This window comes from Tyto alba, unplaced genomic scaffold (genome assembly GCF_018691265.1).
Source record: "Tyto alba isolate M040663 unplaced genomic scaffold, T.alba_DEE_v4.0 Super-Scaffold_2, whole genome shotgun sequence".
NCBI lineage: Eukaryota > Metazoa > Chordata > Aves > Strigiformes > Tytonidae > Tyto > Tyto alba.
Genome location: NW_024881282.1, coordinates 15,608,744 through 15,623,321, shown reverse-complemented (window position 1 = coordinate 15,623,321; position 14,578 = coordinate 15,608,744). Strand labels below are relative to the sequence as shown.

The 14,578-nt window shown below is 35.6% G+C and overlaps 1 protein-coding gene across 1 annotated transcript in view; it reads right to left on the bottom strand.

Moving 5' to 3' along the window:
* The window catches only part of DYNC2H1 (dynein cytoplasmic 2 heavy chain 1), a 175,089-nt gene that overhangs the window by 132,413 nt on the left and 28,098 nt on the right, over positions 1-14,578 (bottom strand). Inside the window, exons 29-42 of the mRNA XM_042792803.1 lie at positions 14,356-14,468; positions 14,149-14,268; positions 11,283-11,433; positions 9,689-9,891; positions 9,026-9,208; positions 8,631-8,813; positions 8,252-8,475; positions 7,417-7,532; positions 5,216-5,415; positions 4,308-4,572; positions 3,765-3,972; positions 3,246-3,375; positions 1,700-1,855; positions 410-669 (exon numbers count right to left, since the gene is read on the bottom strand). Of these exons, the coding sequence (XP_042648737.1) occupies positions 410-669; positions 1,700-1,855; positions 3,246-3,375; positions 3,765-3,972; positions 4,308-4,572; positions 5,216-5,415; positions 7,417-7,532; positions 8,252-8,475; positions 8,631-8,813; positions 9,026-9,208; positions 9,689-9,891; positions 11,283-11,433; positions 14,149-14,268; positions 14,356-14,468 (2,512 nt within the window). The remainder of the gene's footprint in view (positions 1-409; positions 670-1,699; positions 1,856-3,245; positions 3,376-3,764; positions 3,973-4,307; positions 4,573-5,215; positions 5,416-7,416; positions 7,533-8,251; positions 8,476-8,630; positions 8,814-9,025; positions 9,209-9,688; positions 9,892-11,282; positions 11,434-14,148; positions 14,269-14,355; positions 14,469-14,578) is intronic.

The following is a 14,578-nucleotide window of genomic DNA, read 5'->3' as shown; positions in this document are numbered from 1 at the left end:
CCTTGTACATAGTGATGCAACCCACCTAAATAAGGAACAAAACATAGGCAACAGAATGAGTTAAATTCAGTTGCCTGCACACAGGCATCTAGTGCTTCTTGGGATGAGACCAGACACTTCATGTGCCTCTCAGCTGTTGCTCCATGACAGCACAGGTTTTCCAAAAGGCCCTGTTTCTTATCTAGAAGCCTCATTCAGGTGTCTTAGATGCATAGTGGCAGCCTGAATTATCCCTGTAGACCTTCATAAGAATTTACCTATTTGCCACTACAGAAGGTTTGTTTGATTAGTAACCTAAACAAGTGATATTCTAGCAGAAAGTCATATGATAAAACCATTATAAAAGATATTACAAACTTTTTCAAATAGCTAGAAGTATATTTTGCTTAAAATAGGAAACACTTTTTACCCCTTTCCACATCCTTCAGGACCCACAAGAAGAAATGGCTGCTTATTGTTAAAGTCTAGCCAGGGTCTGAAGTAATCTAAACCTCTCTGCATGTCAGGGGTTTGGATGACAGGAAGTGTTTGGTGATTACTAAAGTCATCAGCTTTTAGATTTTCAGGTTTTTTCAGTTGATACAGCATTAGCTGTCCGGTGTCAGTGTCATAATATGTGTCCAAGGGCTTCCTCAGATCTGGTGGAGATTCCTGTGCCCAACTGAAGATCTTTAAAAAAATAAAAATAAAGCTTCTGTTAAGTCCATACTCCTAATGACAAGATCTACAGTTTCAAGCTAAAGAATGTTCAGAGAATGCTTCTGTACAATCAAACATTTAATTCTTCGATTTGATAGTTTTAAGGCTGCCTTTGAAAATTCAATCATGTTATGTATACGCTTAATGATTAAGTCCTTAACTAAACAGTAATATATTACTTTCACATATTATGCTTTCATAGTATAAAGAACATAAAATAAACTGTATTTAGCAAAGATCTATATAAACCTTTTTTCATATTAGGCAACATACTTAACATTAATCATAAGAACAAGATAACTCCTTCACATGTATCAACAGCTAATTCGAGAAGCTGAGTCTAAACCTTTACCATCTGCCCTGTATAGGTGTTACAGCTCCAGGATGTCTTTTGGAATGAGCTATCTCCTTCTCCCCAACACAAAACCCAAGTGCAACTGTGGAAATCACCATCTCCAGGGACAGCCTTCTGCATGGACCAGTATACCCACATAGTTTTCCAACACTATTCCCCCTAGTCCTTGTGCCCTCAAATATCTACACAAAGATAGAACCACATCCCAGCACACATAACACATAACCTCAGAATAATGCTGTAAGAACACCTCCCTGGTGAGGTGCAACAAAGCCCTCACATTATTATTATTTCAAACATTCTGAACAGAAAAAAAACCTACAAATTAAATCTGCATTACATATACACACACAATCAGCTTTAGTGAGTCCTTGCATAAAACAGCACTGTCAGAGGCCATTCTGTATCTCTTAGTACAGCACCAAAGGATTGCTACCTGGGCTGGAGGCACTTAGCAGTCTATCAGTGATATACCAGACATTCCTTTACTTCTCAGCTATTTCCCTATAGACAACACAGATTGCAAACAAATCAGAGCACAGATATTCTATTATTTTAAATTTGCATTGTTAGAAGACATAAAATCACTACTCCTACCACCGATATGGAGAATTTTTTAATAAACTTGCTGAAAAAGATTATTACCTCTTTTGCAAATTCTTGTCGTGATTTCATGTTCAGATTGCCACCAAGACCACGTAACAAGTTAATAATAAACTGTCCATGATCAGTACATCCATGAAGATGAGACAGCCCATTCATCACAGTTCCAACTAAACTTGTTTCTACCACAGGGTCATTCTGTAAATTGCAAGTTGTAGTAGATTTAAATATATCCCTAAAAATAAATGTGATGCATTGCTAGCAGACTATTACTCATTGCTCTTTGACACTTCCACAAATGATTAAAGATCTCAACACTGCTGTTGTCCTAGAAAATTCACCTGACAAGAAGTTATTTTTAGCATTGATTTGGAAGTCTTGATTCCAGACTACATACTGATGTAATTTCGAATAAGCAATCAGAACTCTCCTTACAGATTTTGAGAATCTATAAGAAATCAGCATAACTGTATACTGGAAATCTCTCTTGTGAATCGATTCTTTATGGATTTTTGTTATTTAACACCAAAGGGGATTTGTAGGCTCAGGATCAAGGTCATGGTTTTTCCTCTTCATCTACCTGAAGATACTTTAAAAGTCTAAAAATCTCCATTGGCGAAAGAATCAAGAGAGGAAATGCTACTAAAAATACAACAGGAACACATATGTTCCCCACGGGGAGGTAATGCACATCTCCCAAACAGGAAGACTGGGAAATCTCTCTTATTGATCACATCAGTGGGGATTTCTCCTAAATAATGTTTTGTGCAACATAACCCACTTATTCAACAGAAATGCAACTCCTTCAGAAGAAGGGGAGGCAGGGAAGCTTTTAGCAATCCCTAAGAAAATCTGGCATATACAGAACTATTATCTTGATGTATGTCCCATTTAGATAATTTACAAGGTTTTAGACTATCCTTTTCTAATATTGTAATTACATATTAACTTTCATCTACAAAAACATCTTTCAGCTAAGCTTTTGAGTAGAATCCTAAAGAGCTAACATTATAGTCTTAAATCCAGGAGAGAATAGTGGGAGCTGTTAAAATTTAGCATTCTGAACAATCAGACTACACTTTTAGATATGCCTCTATCAATCTTTTTAGGTATCTAGCACTACATTTCTCCCCAACATATTATGAGCGTCAATCTACACTATGCAACTTTTCAAATTTTAGTTATTTTTGTTACAGACAAAAACTTAAACTTAGAAAAACAATTTCTTCACTTTTCCATTTTTTAGTTTAGACATTCAGATCTTTCAGATCTTTGAAAACATACAGAAAAATGGCTGGTATGGAATATTGAAGACAGATATTAAGTTTCATAGAAATACATGTACTTCATTAGTTAAAATGGTATTAGATGTTTCAAAACTTGAAGTACAGGAATCAGTTTTTGGAAAACTATTAGAATAGTACCAGTATTAATCTTAAGGAAACAACTATCAAAAAAGCACTGAGACATTTTTTTTTTTTTTACTTAAAATTTAAAAATTATTATGAACAATCTCTTCAGTGTTAAACTCTAAAAATGGATCATTCTCAACAGAACATGAAATTTGATTAAGTATTCAGTTACTAACCTTCTTCACAACCCAGTTTAAAGCCTTTTCAAAATAGTTCCCAATCCAGTTTTCAAGGTTGTATCTGCATTCTTCAGGCTGACTTCTCAGCCAAGACTTTATCAGAGAATTAAGATCTGTATCTTCATCACTAAGTCAAAGCAAAACAAAAAAAAAAAAAGATTCAGACAAATAGAAGGCATCTACATCTTCACACAGACAGGTTCAAAGAAACAACAAAATTTCAGGAAAAGTTCAGGAAAATACTTTAACAATTTCTATCTAAACAATATTTGGACTCTTTAAGGGTCACACACAAACAATGGACCCATCACGTCTCTTTCAAAAAATCTGAGATATACAAGCCAAAAGATTATGTGACAGCGCAGAAGGGATACGCAACCTAAAGCAAACTTCCCCAGTAATTTGTTTCATAAGTGTAAGCAAGTAATTAAATTGCTCCATCCACTTCAGACTATCTTTCAAGAAATGTAAGTATATTCGCTTACTTTAAAATTATGCAATACTCCTATGACTTACCTCAGAAAGATCATTCCCATTCGAGATATCGTAGCAGGAGAGGCACAACTAAGGTCATGAGTTTCAAATATAAAGTTGACGTTTGAGCCAAACTGAATTCTTTCTCCACTAGGCATAGTCAACAATCTGTTGTCGTCCAAAACAGAATTCAGAGATTCAATCCATTCGGGATCAATATCACCATCACAAATTATCCATGAATTTATATCTATTTCCAGACACAAAAATAAAATATCAAACCCAAGAAAAACACGTTAAAAATATCTCCCCTTGCTATTTTAACACTATTTAATACTATTCTTTCATTATAAATTAAATATATGATCTATGAAGATATTCCTTACATGCTTTACCTTCTCCTGTCTTTTTTTGCTTTCTTATCACAAAATTTGGAAAGTATATGTCAGTGTTCTTGACTATTGTCACCAAAAATTCTTCTTGCCTTAGGCTATCCACAGATAACAACATAATGTAAAAATGTAACTGAAATAAACAATTTCAGTAATTTAAGCATAATGATGTATACCTCCCTCACAAACATACCTCGGGGTTCTCGTACCACTTGTCGAGCACTATTTGTAAGTACGCCATCAGACCATTCTCTGGTATCCATGTCAATATGGCCTAGCAACTGATGTCGAGGCATAGCTTTGGGATTCATAGTATATTGTTTCACTACTTTGCCAGTTTTACCAAGTGCTGTCTTTAACATCCGCCAAAGTGTTGATTTACCTCCACCACTTGGACCTACAATAACTACACCCATTCTTTGACGTAGTTGTTCATATAATTCCAAAGCCTTCTTGATCTAGATAATAAAAGAGACAATGGCTATGTGAATTTGTAATGCTATATCAATCACATTCTTTTTTAATGTTTTTCCAATGTACTTTGCATGCAGTCACTCTGTTTCTATAATTTTATTTTTTGAAACATTCGATATTTGCAGAAGTAATTAAAATTATGACACTAAAGAATATCAAGAAACTTATTTTGCATGTTAGAAGGATTTCAATAAGTTACTAATATAGAAATACCAGTCCCCTTTGAGCATATTTTTACTGAAAAAATAATGAATCTTTACTCACAAAACTTCATCCAGCCCTAAAATAAATGAGACACACAAGTGCTTGATAAAACCAAATGCTCAAATATTTCATTCTTTCACTGTCCAAAACATTCATTTTTGTATCTAGCTTGAACAAAACTGTCACATGTTCACATCTTAATTTTCTTTGCACTATTTTTCTTTCATTTACACAACTGACCTACCATGCTTCAAACACACAAATCTATTTTTTTTATATACATGTAATTAGAATACAACCATCAGTTATTCTCATTTTATAAAAGATTTATGTCAAAAGTAAACAGAAATTTGTTGAACATAATGCTAATCAGTTCTAACTGAGAATAACTTGTATTGTTTTGTTGCTATAGTTGATGTTTACCTGGGTGCTTATAATTTCCAAATTTGCTTCTTCAAAGACTTGTTGTAAAGCTGCAGTTAACTCAGCATACTCCACGTCTTTAAAGTCAATGCCAGGAAATACATCTTTAACCAGTGCATCAAAACGTGCACAGTCTGCAAATGTAAGCTTTGACATGGTATTAAGCCGCAGAGCTTGAACCACTATGTGACTTTCATTAACTGGAAATAAAAGCAAAGAAGCCAGATCAGTTTAATTTGTTTGTTGGTTTTTTTTTCCTTGCAATATAGCAGCACTTGAGTTCATACTGCTAAAACTTTGAAGGTGGAATCACAGAGCAATTACGTTCCAGTTCACGTACCACTCTATGTGGAAGTTAAATGCATGCCTTACTTTAAGTACCATATATGCTCACAAATGCATTCTATACAGATATGAGATGGTTATGATGCTGGCCAGATAGTACATAATAGCCTAATGATTAAAGAGTGGGACTAAGAGTAGTAATGCACAATAGATTACTTGTTAAAGCACTCATGAAAGAAATTAAGGACCTGGATTCTAGACCTTACTCTGCCAGAGGCAGTTTGAAGTAACATCTCTCAAGTGCATCCTAATTAACTATGAATATTCCAGAAGCAAACACTCCCCACAACTCCTCTTGAATCTGAAGTACCATGGAAATGTGTTTGGGGACCAGAAAGAAAACAGCCACAAGAAATCTTTACTCTGCCAGAAAAATAAAGATACTCATGATGGAAAAGGCACAGTGCTCTGATCTCTGTATTTTTGCTTTTTTAATCCAATTACTTTCTCATGTAAAACACATACATTTTCAGAGAGCAGAACTATGAACCACAGGTGAAAATCATCCTGTGTTTCTGCCCTCCTCCTGAATGCATGATTGACCCAAACAAGAATGCACTATAGCTTAAATTCAACACAAGGGACAGAAAGTGTCCGTTCCATAACTTTCCTTTTCCTGTGGCTTTTTCCCAAATGTTCCAGAGGCTAAGGATTAGTACACGCTTCTAGAATTTTGAAAAAGTTTAAGGTTTTTCATCCTGAACAATGTCTTAAATGTCCTCTACAGACAAATTTTCTAAATAGCATGATAAACAGTTAAGAGGAAAAACGTTGACATTAAAGAACTTGATTTAGAAAGGTTGAACTGCTTTATTAAAGGTAGTAATATAAAATTGAAGCAACAGTTAAGGACATGGCCAACATTCTGACATGCCAATGGATTTCAACTCAACAATACAAGCAAAGAAAGAAACAGGGAACCGCATTTGTTGGAAATATGTTAAGCTTCTCAAGCTAGGAGGGAAAAATAGTAATTAACAAACAAAAAAAAAATATGTCTGGGTTTAAATCATAAGCTAAGTCCATCCATCTTGCCTTTCGCAGGGTTATTGAAAATTATATTTTAAACCAGACCAAACAAATTTCAGCAAATTTCACATATCTAAACATGAAGCTAAAGCATCATAGCAAGGAACAGCGATAGGAATGTGCCCTACAACACATAGCTAGTAATCCTGCTTTGCCAAATCCAAACTGAAGTCAATTACAAATTCTTTAAAATTGTCAGATTATTTGTTATGCCAAGATTTGTAAACCAAGGCTGTCTCTAAAATAGCTCTCAGATATATACTGTTTAAGCGAACAAGTACTTGTTTCCTAAAGATGTGAAATGCTCATCCATCCCATACTCTTAGTTCCTACTCATTTAACATCTAAACAACAAAAATCATTTTGAAATCTCAAAAGAAAAAAAATGCAGTGACCCAGTCTAGTCCAATACATTTCTATAATTTCTACCTGTCCTTACATTTGTTTCTGTCTACCAATCAGAATCTAATGCCATATGATAATTTAAGCAAATCTCAAACAGAATCAGAATGGTCTGATGACTGATGAATAATGACAGCATCAGATAATCAGTCTGCCTGGCCTAAGCCACATGAAAACAAGAGTCTTTGAGAATCATTCAAAGTCATCTCAGAATAAAGTCCTGTATAAAAGCTCAATCTAGAATATGACAACAGTCTTATGTGATCTCCTAAAGAAGGAGGACTTTCACAGATACTTTTTTCTTTTCTAAATTGCCTCCAGATCCAAGCCATGGCTTCTCAAAAGTCCAGTGAACAAGAAAGCTGTAGTGAGTGATATCTGTACAATATCCTAAATAATCAAAAGTTTGGCATGGTCAACCTTACTTTCTTGCTTTGCTTCACTTTTCTTCAGCTGATGAAGAAGACTACCACAGCCTCTCAAAACAGTCTTCAATGCTCGTAAACCCCAATCATAGTGCTGCTGTGGTGTCAGAAGCTCCCTAAATTTAAAAACAGCAATATTGTAATAAGCTTTAGATGACAGCGCATGCAACTTTGTTTGACCAATGAATATGCTTATAATATGGCTTTGGGCAAAACAGAAACTGATGAGTATTTGTAGCACTGTATGAAATGCATTTCAGAGATATACAGCACTAATTAAAACCTCTGAATTTTGTTCTAATATGCATACTTATAACCAAATAGTGATTTGTATTTCAACAACTTCAGGAGTCTAAATCCAACACAACGCTTGTGAGCGTTCATATGCTCACATTCATATTTAGTGAGCTTAATAGGGGAGCAGTACTTTGCCACCTTGAGATTATAACTGTATTCCAGATATTTTCACACCTGAACCTCCCAATATATTGCAATATTTTTATTTTGTAAGTTAAATTAGTACCTATAGAGATTGGCATGGTATACCATTCAGACTTTAGATGACTCCAAACCTGCAGATTTATGTCTAGTTTTGTTTCTGACACATAGCTTTCTGTAATATCCAAGTCATAAAATATCACAGAAAATGAACAGAAAGTATGTGTAGATTGTACCTCTACAGTCATGTTTTAGCATAGACTAGATGGAGAAGAAACAAGATGGCAGTGATATAACCACAAAGATCAGTGCTAAAATAAAAGCAGGAGGGAAGAGAATTAGAAAGGTAACATAACTAAGGGGAAAAAAAAAAAAAAAAAAAAAAAAAAGAGCTTACCTTGCTAGATTAAAAATAGCCACTAATTTTCTACCAAGTATCTTAGCATCCTTAAAGCCTTCTGAATACAAAATCACTTCTGCAATGAGTTCACTGTCTGGATGAGTCATAGCAACTGGCCTGAAAAGTTGTTTGAGGTTATCAGGTAATTTTTGTCTTCCTCCATAACCTTTTCCAGCAGGATTCAGAGTGATAAAAATTCCAGAATTATGATCCATTTCAACCTAGTATTAGAAATGCATTATAATAGTATAATGTCATATGAAATGGTATTGAGAAATGTTGGTTGGACAATGTTAAGTTACAGTCATCAGTTTTTAATTTTGACCCACTTGTTTATAGACTATTTTTATAAGAGAATAAGTAAATTTTGCTGTACCTTTTTGCCAAGCATCTCGCATACAGGACTATGTTTCTTCAATGCATGTTGAATTGTCTGAATCTGCGTGGATACTGCAGACAATACAGCTTCTTCAAGTCTATTGAATTCATCAAAGCAGCCCCAGGCACCACATTTCACTAAGCCCACAAATATGCGCCCCATTGACTTCACATCAATGCCCTTAAAATTGAAAAGAATACCATCATAATTCAAATAACAAGAAAATAATGAAAGACTGTCTTCTCATCTATTAACAAATATGTCTTTGGAAATGTCCACAAATTTCTAATAGAAACTGACAAATTTATCAAAAGTACTTCTTGAATATAATACTGGTTTATGAAGTATGAGCATAGATATCCATTTCCTAACTTATACAGAACCATATTCACCTCATCACAATTAAAGACTAACACTTGTCTTCCAAGAAGTCCACCCAAGGCCTTTACTGATTCTGTCTTTCCAGTTCCAGCTGGACCATAGGGATTTCCTCCAAGGCCCATCTTCATAGCCTGAGTAAGAGTTAGGTAACACTTATCTGTCAAAGCTGTATAAACAAGTTTTGGGGAATTACCCTGCAGAAACAAAACAAATGATTGGTAGACAGAAATTACTGATGAAGAAATTTCATTAATTTCATTCATAAATCATTAATTTGAAAATATAATACAACAGGTCAAGACTGTTGTCTCATTAAGTGTATGAATTTGTTTACAGTTATGAAGTTTTCTTGGTTTTATATAAAATGTCAAAGCATAGTGTAGATTTTTTTTAGAATTACAGAAAAGGGGTCAACACAAATGAAACTGCACTCTGATATATAAAAGTAGAGAGCATATTAGAAATATTTATATGGTAATGTGACTGCTTCCATACAACTTACATGTACCCTATCAATACCAAGAATGAAAATGATTACCCTATCTTTCAGTATTTTCTACTAAGGACACAACAAAGTTGAAAAAATAGCAACAGATAGGAGGCAACCAGCAGCATGTGTGAGATTAGTTTGATGCATATATAAAAGCCATCAGGTAAAAATTAAAATACCACACCTGATATTCGTAAGTATATTGGAGTTCAGCATCTACCATCTGAACATAACATTTTTGGTCTTTCATATAAAATCTCAGCTGCTTCTTCCAAGCCCAGTCTTCAACATTGTGAACCTGAGCTTGATTCAACTGCTTCACCACATCAATGTTATGAATGATATCAAGAACCAGAGCTTTGAGCTTGAGATCAAGGATTCCTGATTCTGCAAATAACCACAAAAAAAAAAAATCACAACAGTGTAGTAAGGAAGATACATGTTACCCATTCTGAAGTTCATTGTGCTGCTTTCTATTACCAGCAGATTTTATTCAGATCTCATTGCAACTATATACAGAAATATTATCTAAAGCAAGCAGCATAAGATGAAATCCTGAGGAAGAATGTGAATCATCATGTAACTTCAGTCATTTAGAAGAGATTTTGTTTACCTCTACCCTCAATGGAGAGAGATAGAGGCTTTTCTAGAAAGCAGTATATTTCAGGAGTATTTACAGCTCTCTGGAGACTTTACTCAGACTAATTAGGATGATGTGGAATGAATGTTCATTAGCAGAGTGGGTGCATTAAGTATACTCTGAGAACATATTGCTTAGTTTAGTTTCATTTGAAAGAAATCCAGTTTGTCTGCTCCTGTATCATTCCATAATGGGAATTAGACCAAAGTAAGTGGGGATGATCAGGTAACTCACTTGAAAATCACATATATTATTCAAACTAAAAAGTTACTGTAAATGTATTGTACAATAGATGGAATTAACACTCTTCTATAATTGATGACATTTCTCCAATGACTGTAGAAAGAGCACAGAAAGGGAGTTTAGATAAAGAACCACACTTACAGACTGTTAAATTCTAAACTAAAATTTAATACAGGAAGTAGCTATACAAATGTGGTGGAAGATTGTCAACTACATGTCAAACTGAGTCTTTTTATATGTATAGGGTAAGAGCCATCTCACCTAACCTGCACAACAGAATTTTACATCTGAGTTACACATTCAAAGCCCCCCTTCTGGTGAAAAGAGAGGAATAAACACTCAAAGGCATAATTATTCTAATCCGTTTGGATTAAATAAGATTGAGAACAATCATGTCTTGAGAATAACTAGTTCATTGGTTTTGTTACGGAGGTATTCAAGAATTATTAGTTTAGATGCAGATGTATACATCAAAAATAGAAAATAAGAATCACCTACACAGTTGTACGGAATATATTGTCATGACATAATGTACCTCAACTGTTGTTTGGCCAGTTCCTGTGAAACATAACACTACAGCACAGTTCAGTCGGAGAGGAGAAATTATCCGTAAACATATAAACCAAAAAGCATTAAAAATTATTTAAAAATCAGAAAAGTTTGCAAATATTTAAATGCTCCATGATAATTTCTAATCTAAGTGAAAACCCATTGTTCACTCTGGAATATTATATACACTAATCTTGACAGTAATAAGTGGGTAACTTTATGTAACTCAATTTTATGAACTCAGTCAAAACATTTTTATATAATTTCCTGTTTAAATAAATAGAATGTTAAATACTATACAACTACATAGTTATTATGAATTATATATTAATTATCATTTGTATACCTGTACTCCCAGTATCTTCTATACTAGTATCAATGCTAGTATAATGATCCAGTTTAGCCATGAGTTCTAGTTCTAATTGTTGCAGATTGTGGTCTTTGATAGCACTTTCAACATCTTCAGTGAATTGAATTTGTTCTGCCAAGGAAAGAATCTTTCAAAGAAAAAGTTCAAATTACATTTTATAAATATAGAAGACATAAAAAAAAAAAAACTTCAATTAATTTGTAATTGTTTATTATGTCTGATATTTACAATATTTTACTGTATCATTTTTAAATGAAGCCATACATTTGCTATGCTCTTAAGAACTAATAACCATTTTAAAACCCAACAAAATTTAGTGAAAACTTGCAAAGTAATCTAATACAGCAAGTCCCATAGCTGTTCTACAGCTTGTGGTAGCAAAATTTTTAAAGTATACTTTCCCATTAAATGAGATGTCAGATGGAAACTACCATATTGTAGGCATGCTAAGCCCATATTCGACAGGCTCAGGAGCACCTGTGATTTTCTATGTCACTGATCTGTTAATTCTGCATTCCAGTTTCTAACACTCCGTGTATGTTCTGATTACTTCACATTTCCTGGAAAAGCCTTGTCTGAGCTATGAAGGTTTAGTCAAACTTGGAACTGGAAAGATCTGTAACAAAAAATTTCACCAATTATGCCAATCTGAAGGTCTGTAAGAGTAACTATATTCTGGGGGACAGAGGGAATAACCAGCAGACCTGTGAGGGAGTGACAGGATCACCGAGCAAAGGGCATGAGGTGATGTGACAGGTAGGGATCACAACAGTGGGATTAAGTGGGGTCACCTCCAGCACTTGCATGTCAGCAAGGAAGCGCCTACAAAGGACCATTACGGAGGAATCCCCCAATCCCCTCCAGAAACTCAACACGCTGGGGTGCCTCTAAAATGCCTGTACACTAATACACACAGTATGGGGAATAAACATAATGAATTAGTGATCTGTGTGCAGTTGCAGGGCTGTGATCTTGTTGGGATCATGGAGACACAGTAGGGAGACTCCCATGACTGGAGTGTTACAAGGGAGGGATACAGGCTCATTACGAAGGACGGGAAGGGAAGAGGAGGAGAGGGAGCTGCCCTTTATATAAGAGAGCAGCTGGAGCACATGGATCTCTGCCTGGGGATGGATAAGGAGCCAGGTGAGAGTTTATGGGATAGGATTAAAGACAGGTCAAGGTGACATTATAGTGGATGTCTGCTACAGGCCACCTGACTAGGAAGAACAAGTGGATCAGGCCCTTTACAGACAGGTAGGAGCCACCTCACATTCACAGGCACTGGTCTCATAAGGGAATTTCACCACCTCAATACCTGCCGGAAGGGCAACGCAACAGGACATAAGAAATCCAGGAGGTTTCTGGAGTCCCTGGATGACAACTTCCTCTTACAAGTGACAGAGGTGCCAATGATGGCAGGTGCTTTACTGGATACAGTCCAGTGAAGGGTCACTGACCTCACAAGACGATTAAGGGACTTAACCACCTCTCCCATGAAGAAAGTCTGAGAGAGCTGGGACTCTTCAGCCTGGGAAGAGAAGGCTTGGGGAGGGATCTTATCAATTTCTATAAATACATGAAGGGATGGTGCAAAAAGGACAGAACCATGCTCTTTTCAGAGGTGCTCAGTGACTGTACAAGAGGCAATGGGCACAGTCTGAAACACAAGAAGCTCTGTCTGAACATTACAAAACACTTTTTTACTGTGGGAGTGACTGAGCACTGGCACAGGTTGCCCAGGGAAGTGGTGGAGTCTCCATTCCTGGAGACATTCAAAAGCCATTTGGACATTGTCCTGAGCAAACTAGCAATAGATGACCCTGACTGAGCAAGGGGATTGGACCAGATGACGTCTACAGAGCCCTTCCCACCACAACCATTCTATGATTCTGTGTGATTCTCTGTGCTACTGGTCAAAATTGCATAAAAGGCTTTTTTATGTTACTAAGTCTCAGCAACCCTGCATGTAATATTCCCTACCAACTAAGACCAAGTTTTACATTAAATACAGTAAATAGATGGATGTCAGATCAGGTGCCATGTAAAAGACTTGAGTACATCAAATGTTTACAAAAGAATTATAAGAACACATATTTTAAAGAATTTCCCTATATTTATGTCCTGGTTTCGGCTGGGATAGAGCTAATTTTCTTCCCTTCTTCATAGCTAGAATGGTGCTGCATTTTGGATTCTGTATGGGAGTTGGTAGGAGAAGAATGTTGATAATATACTGATGTTTTCAGTCATTGCTAAGAAATCAAGGACTTTTCAACTTTCCATGTCCTGATAGTGCACAGGTACACAAGAAGCTGGGAGGGAGCATAGCTAGAGCAATGGACCCAAACTGGCCAATGGAATATTCCATATCATATGGCATCATGCTCAGTATATAGATGTGGGTTGATCAGGAAGCTCACCCTCACTTCTGAGACTGTGGTATCAGGATCCTCCCCTCTGGGATCACTAGCCAGGAACAGTCTGGTCAGTGGGTGGTGAGCAATCACATTGTGCACTACTCATTATTACTATCTCTATTATTACTATCATTATTATTTTTATTTTATTTTATTTCAATTATTACATTGTTTTTAACTCAACCTACAAGTCTTGTTACCCCTACCCCTCCAATTCTCTCCCCTATTCCTTGGGTTGCGGGGAGGTGAGCAAGGGGTTGCATGCTGTTCAGCTGGCAGACAGGTTTAAACCACAACAACTATGAATGAATTTGTTTCAGGTTATTTTCTTCCAAATCCATATGTATACTTCTTTATGAGATTTCAAAAAATAACTTTTTGGTAAATCTAAGACTACACAGTGGTATTACTGGATCAACTACTACCTGGGAAGGAAAGAGCGATGGATCAATTGAACCTTGTGATTTTTTTCCAGCATCAACACAGTCAATTAACAGTTTTTTCAGGGTCTCCTTCATCTCCAAAGCCAAACTGTTCAGCCACACCTGATGAAGAGAAAAAAACCTCAAAAGTCACATTACAAAATAATTTCTCAAAGACACTTGAAATATGCTTGGATGTGATTTTCTCACCTCCACATCATTTGACAGAAGAACTTTATTTCTAAGTGTCACAGTTTCTCCTTCTACAGACTTCATGGCAACTATGTATTTAAATTCTTCATCAAAGCTCACACTGTTAATGCCTATTAATCAGAAACAGCAATGAAATCATATATTGTTAAAGTCAAACATTAATTCCTTAGTGTCTAGTAGCAGAAAGAGATAAAAAAAAGTATGCAGCAGATTATTTAGC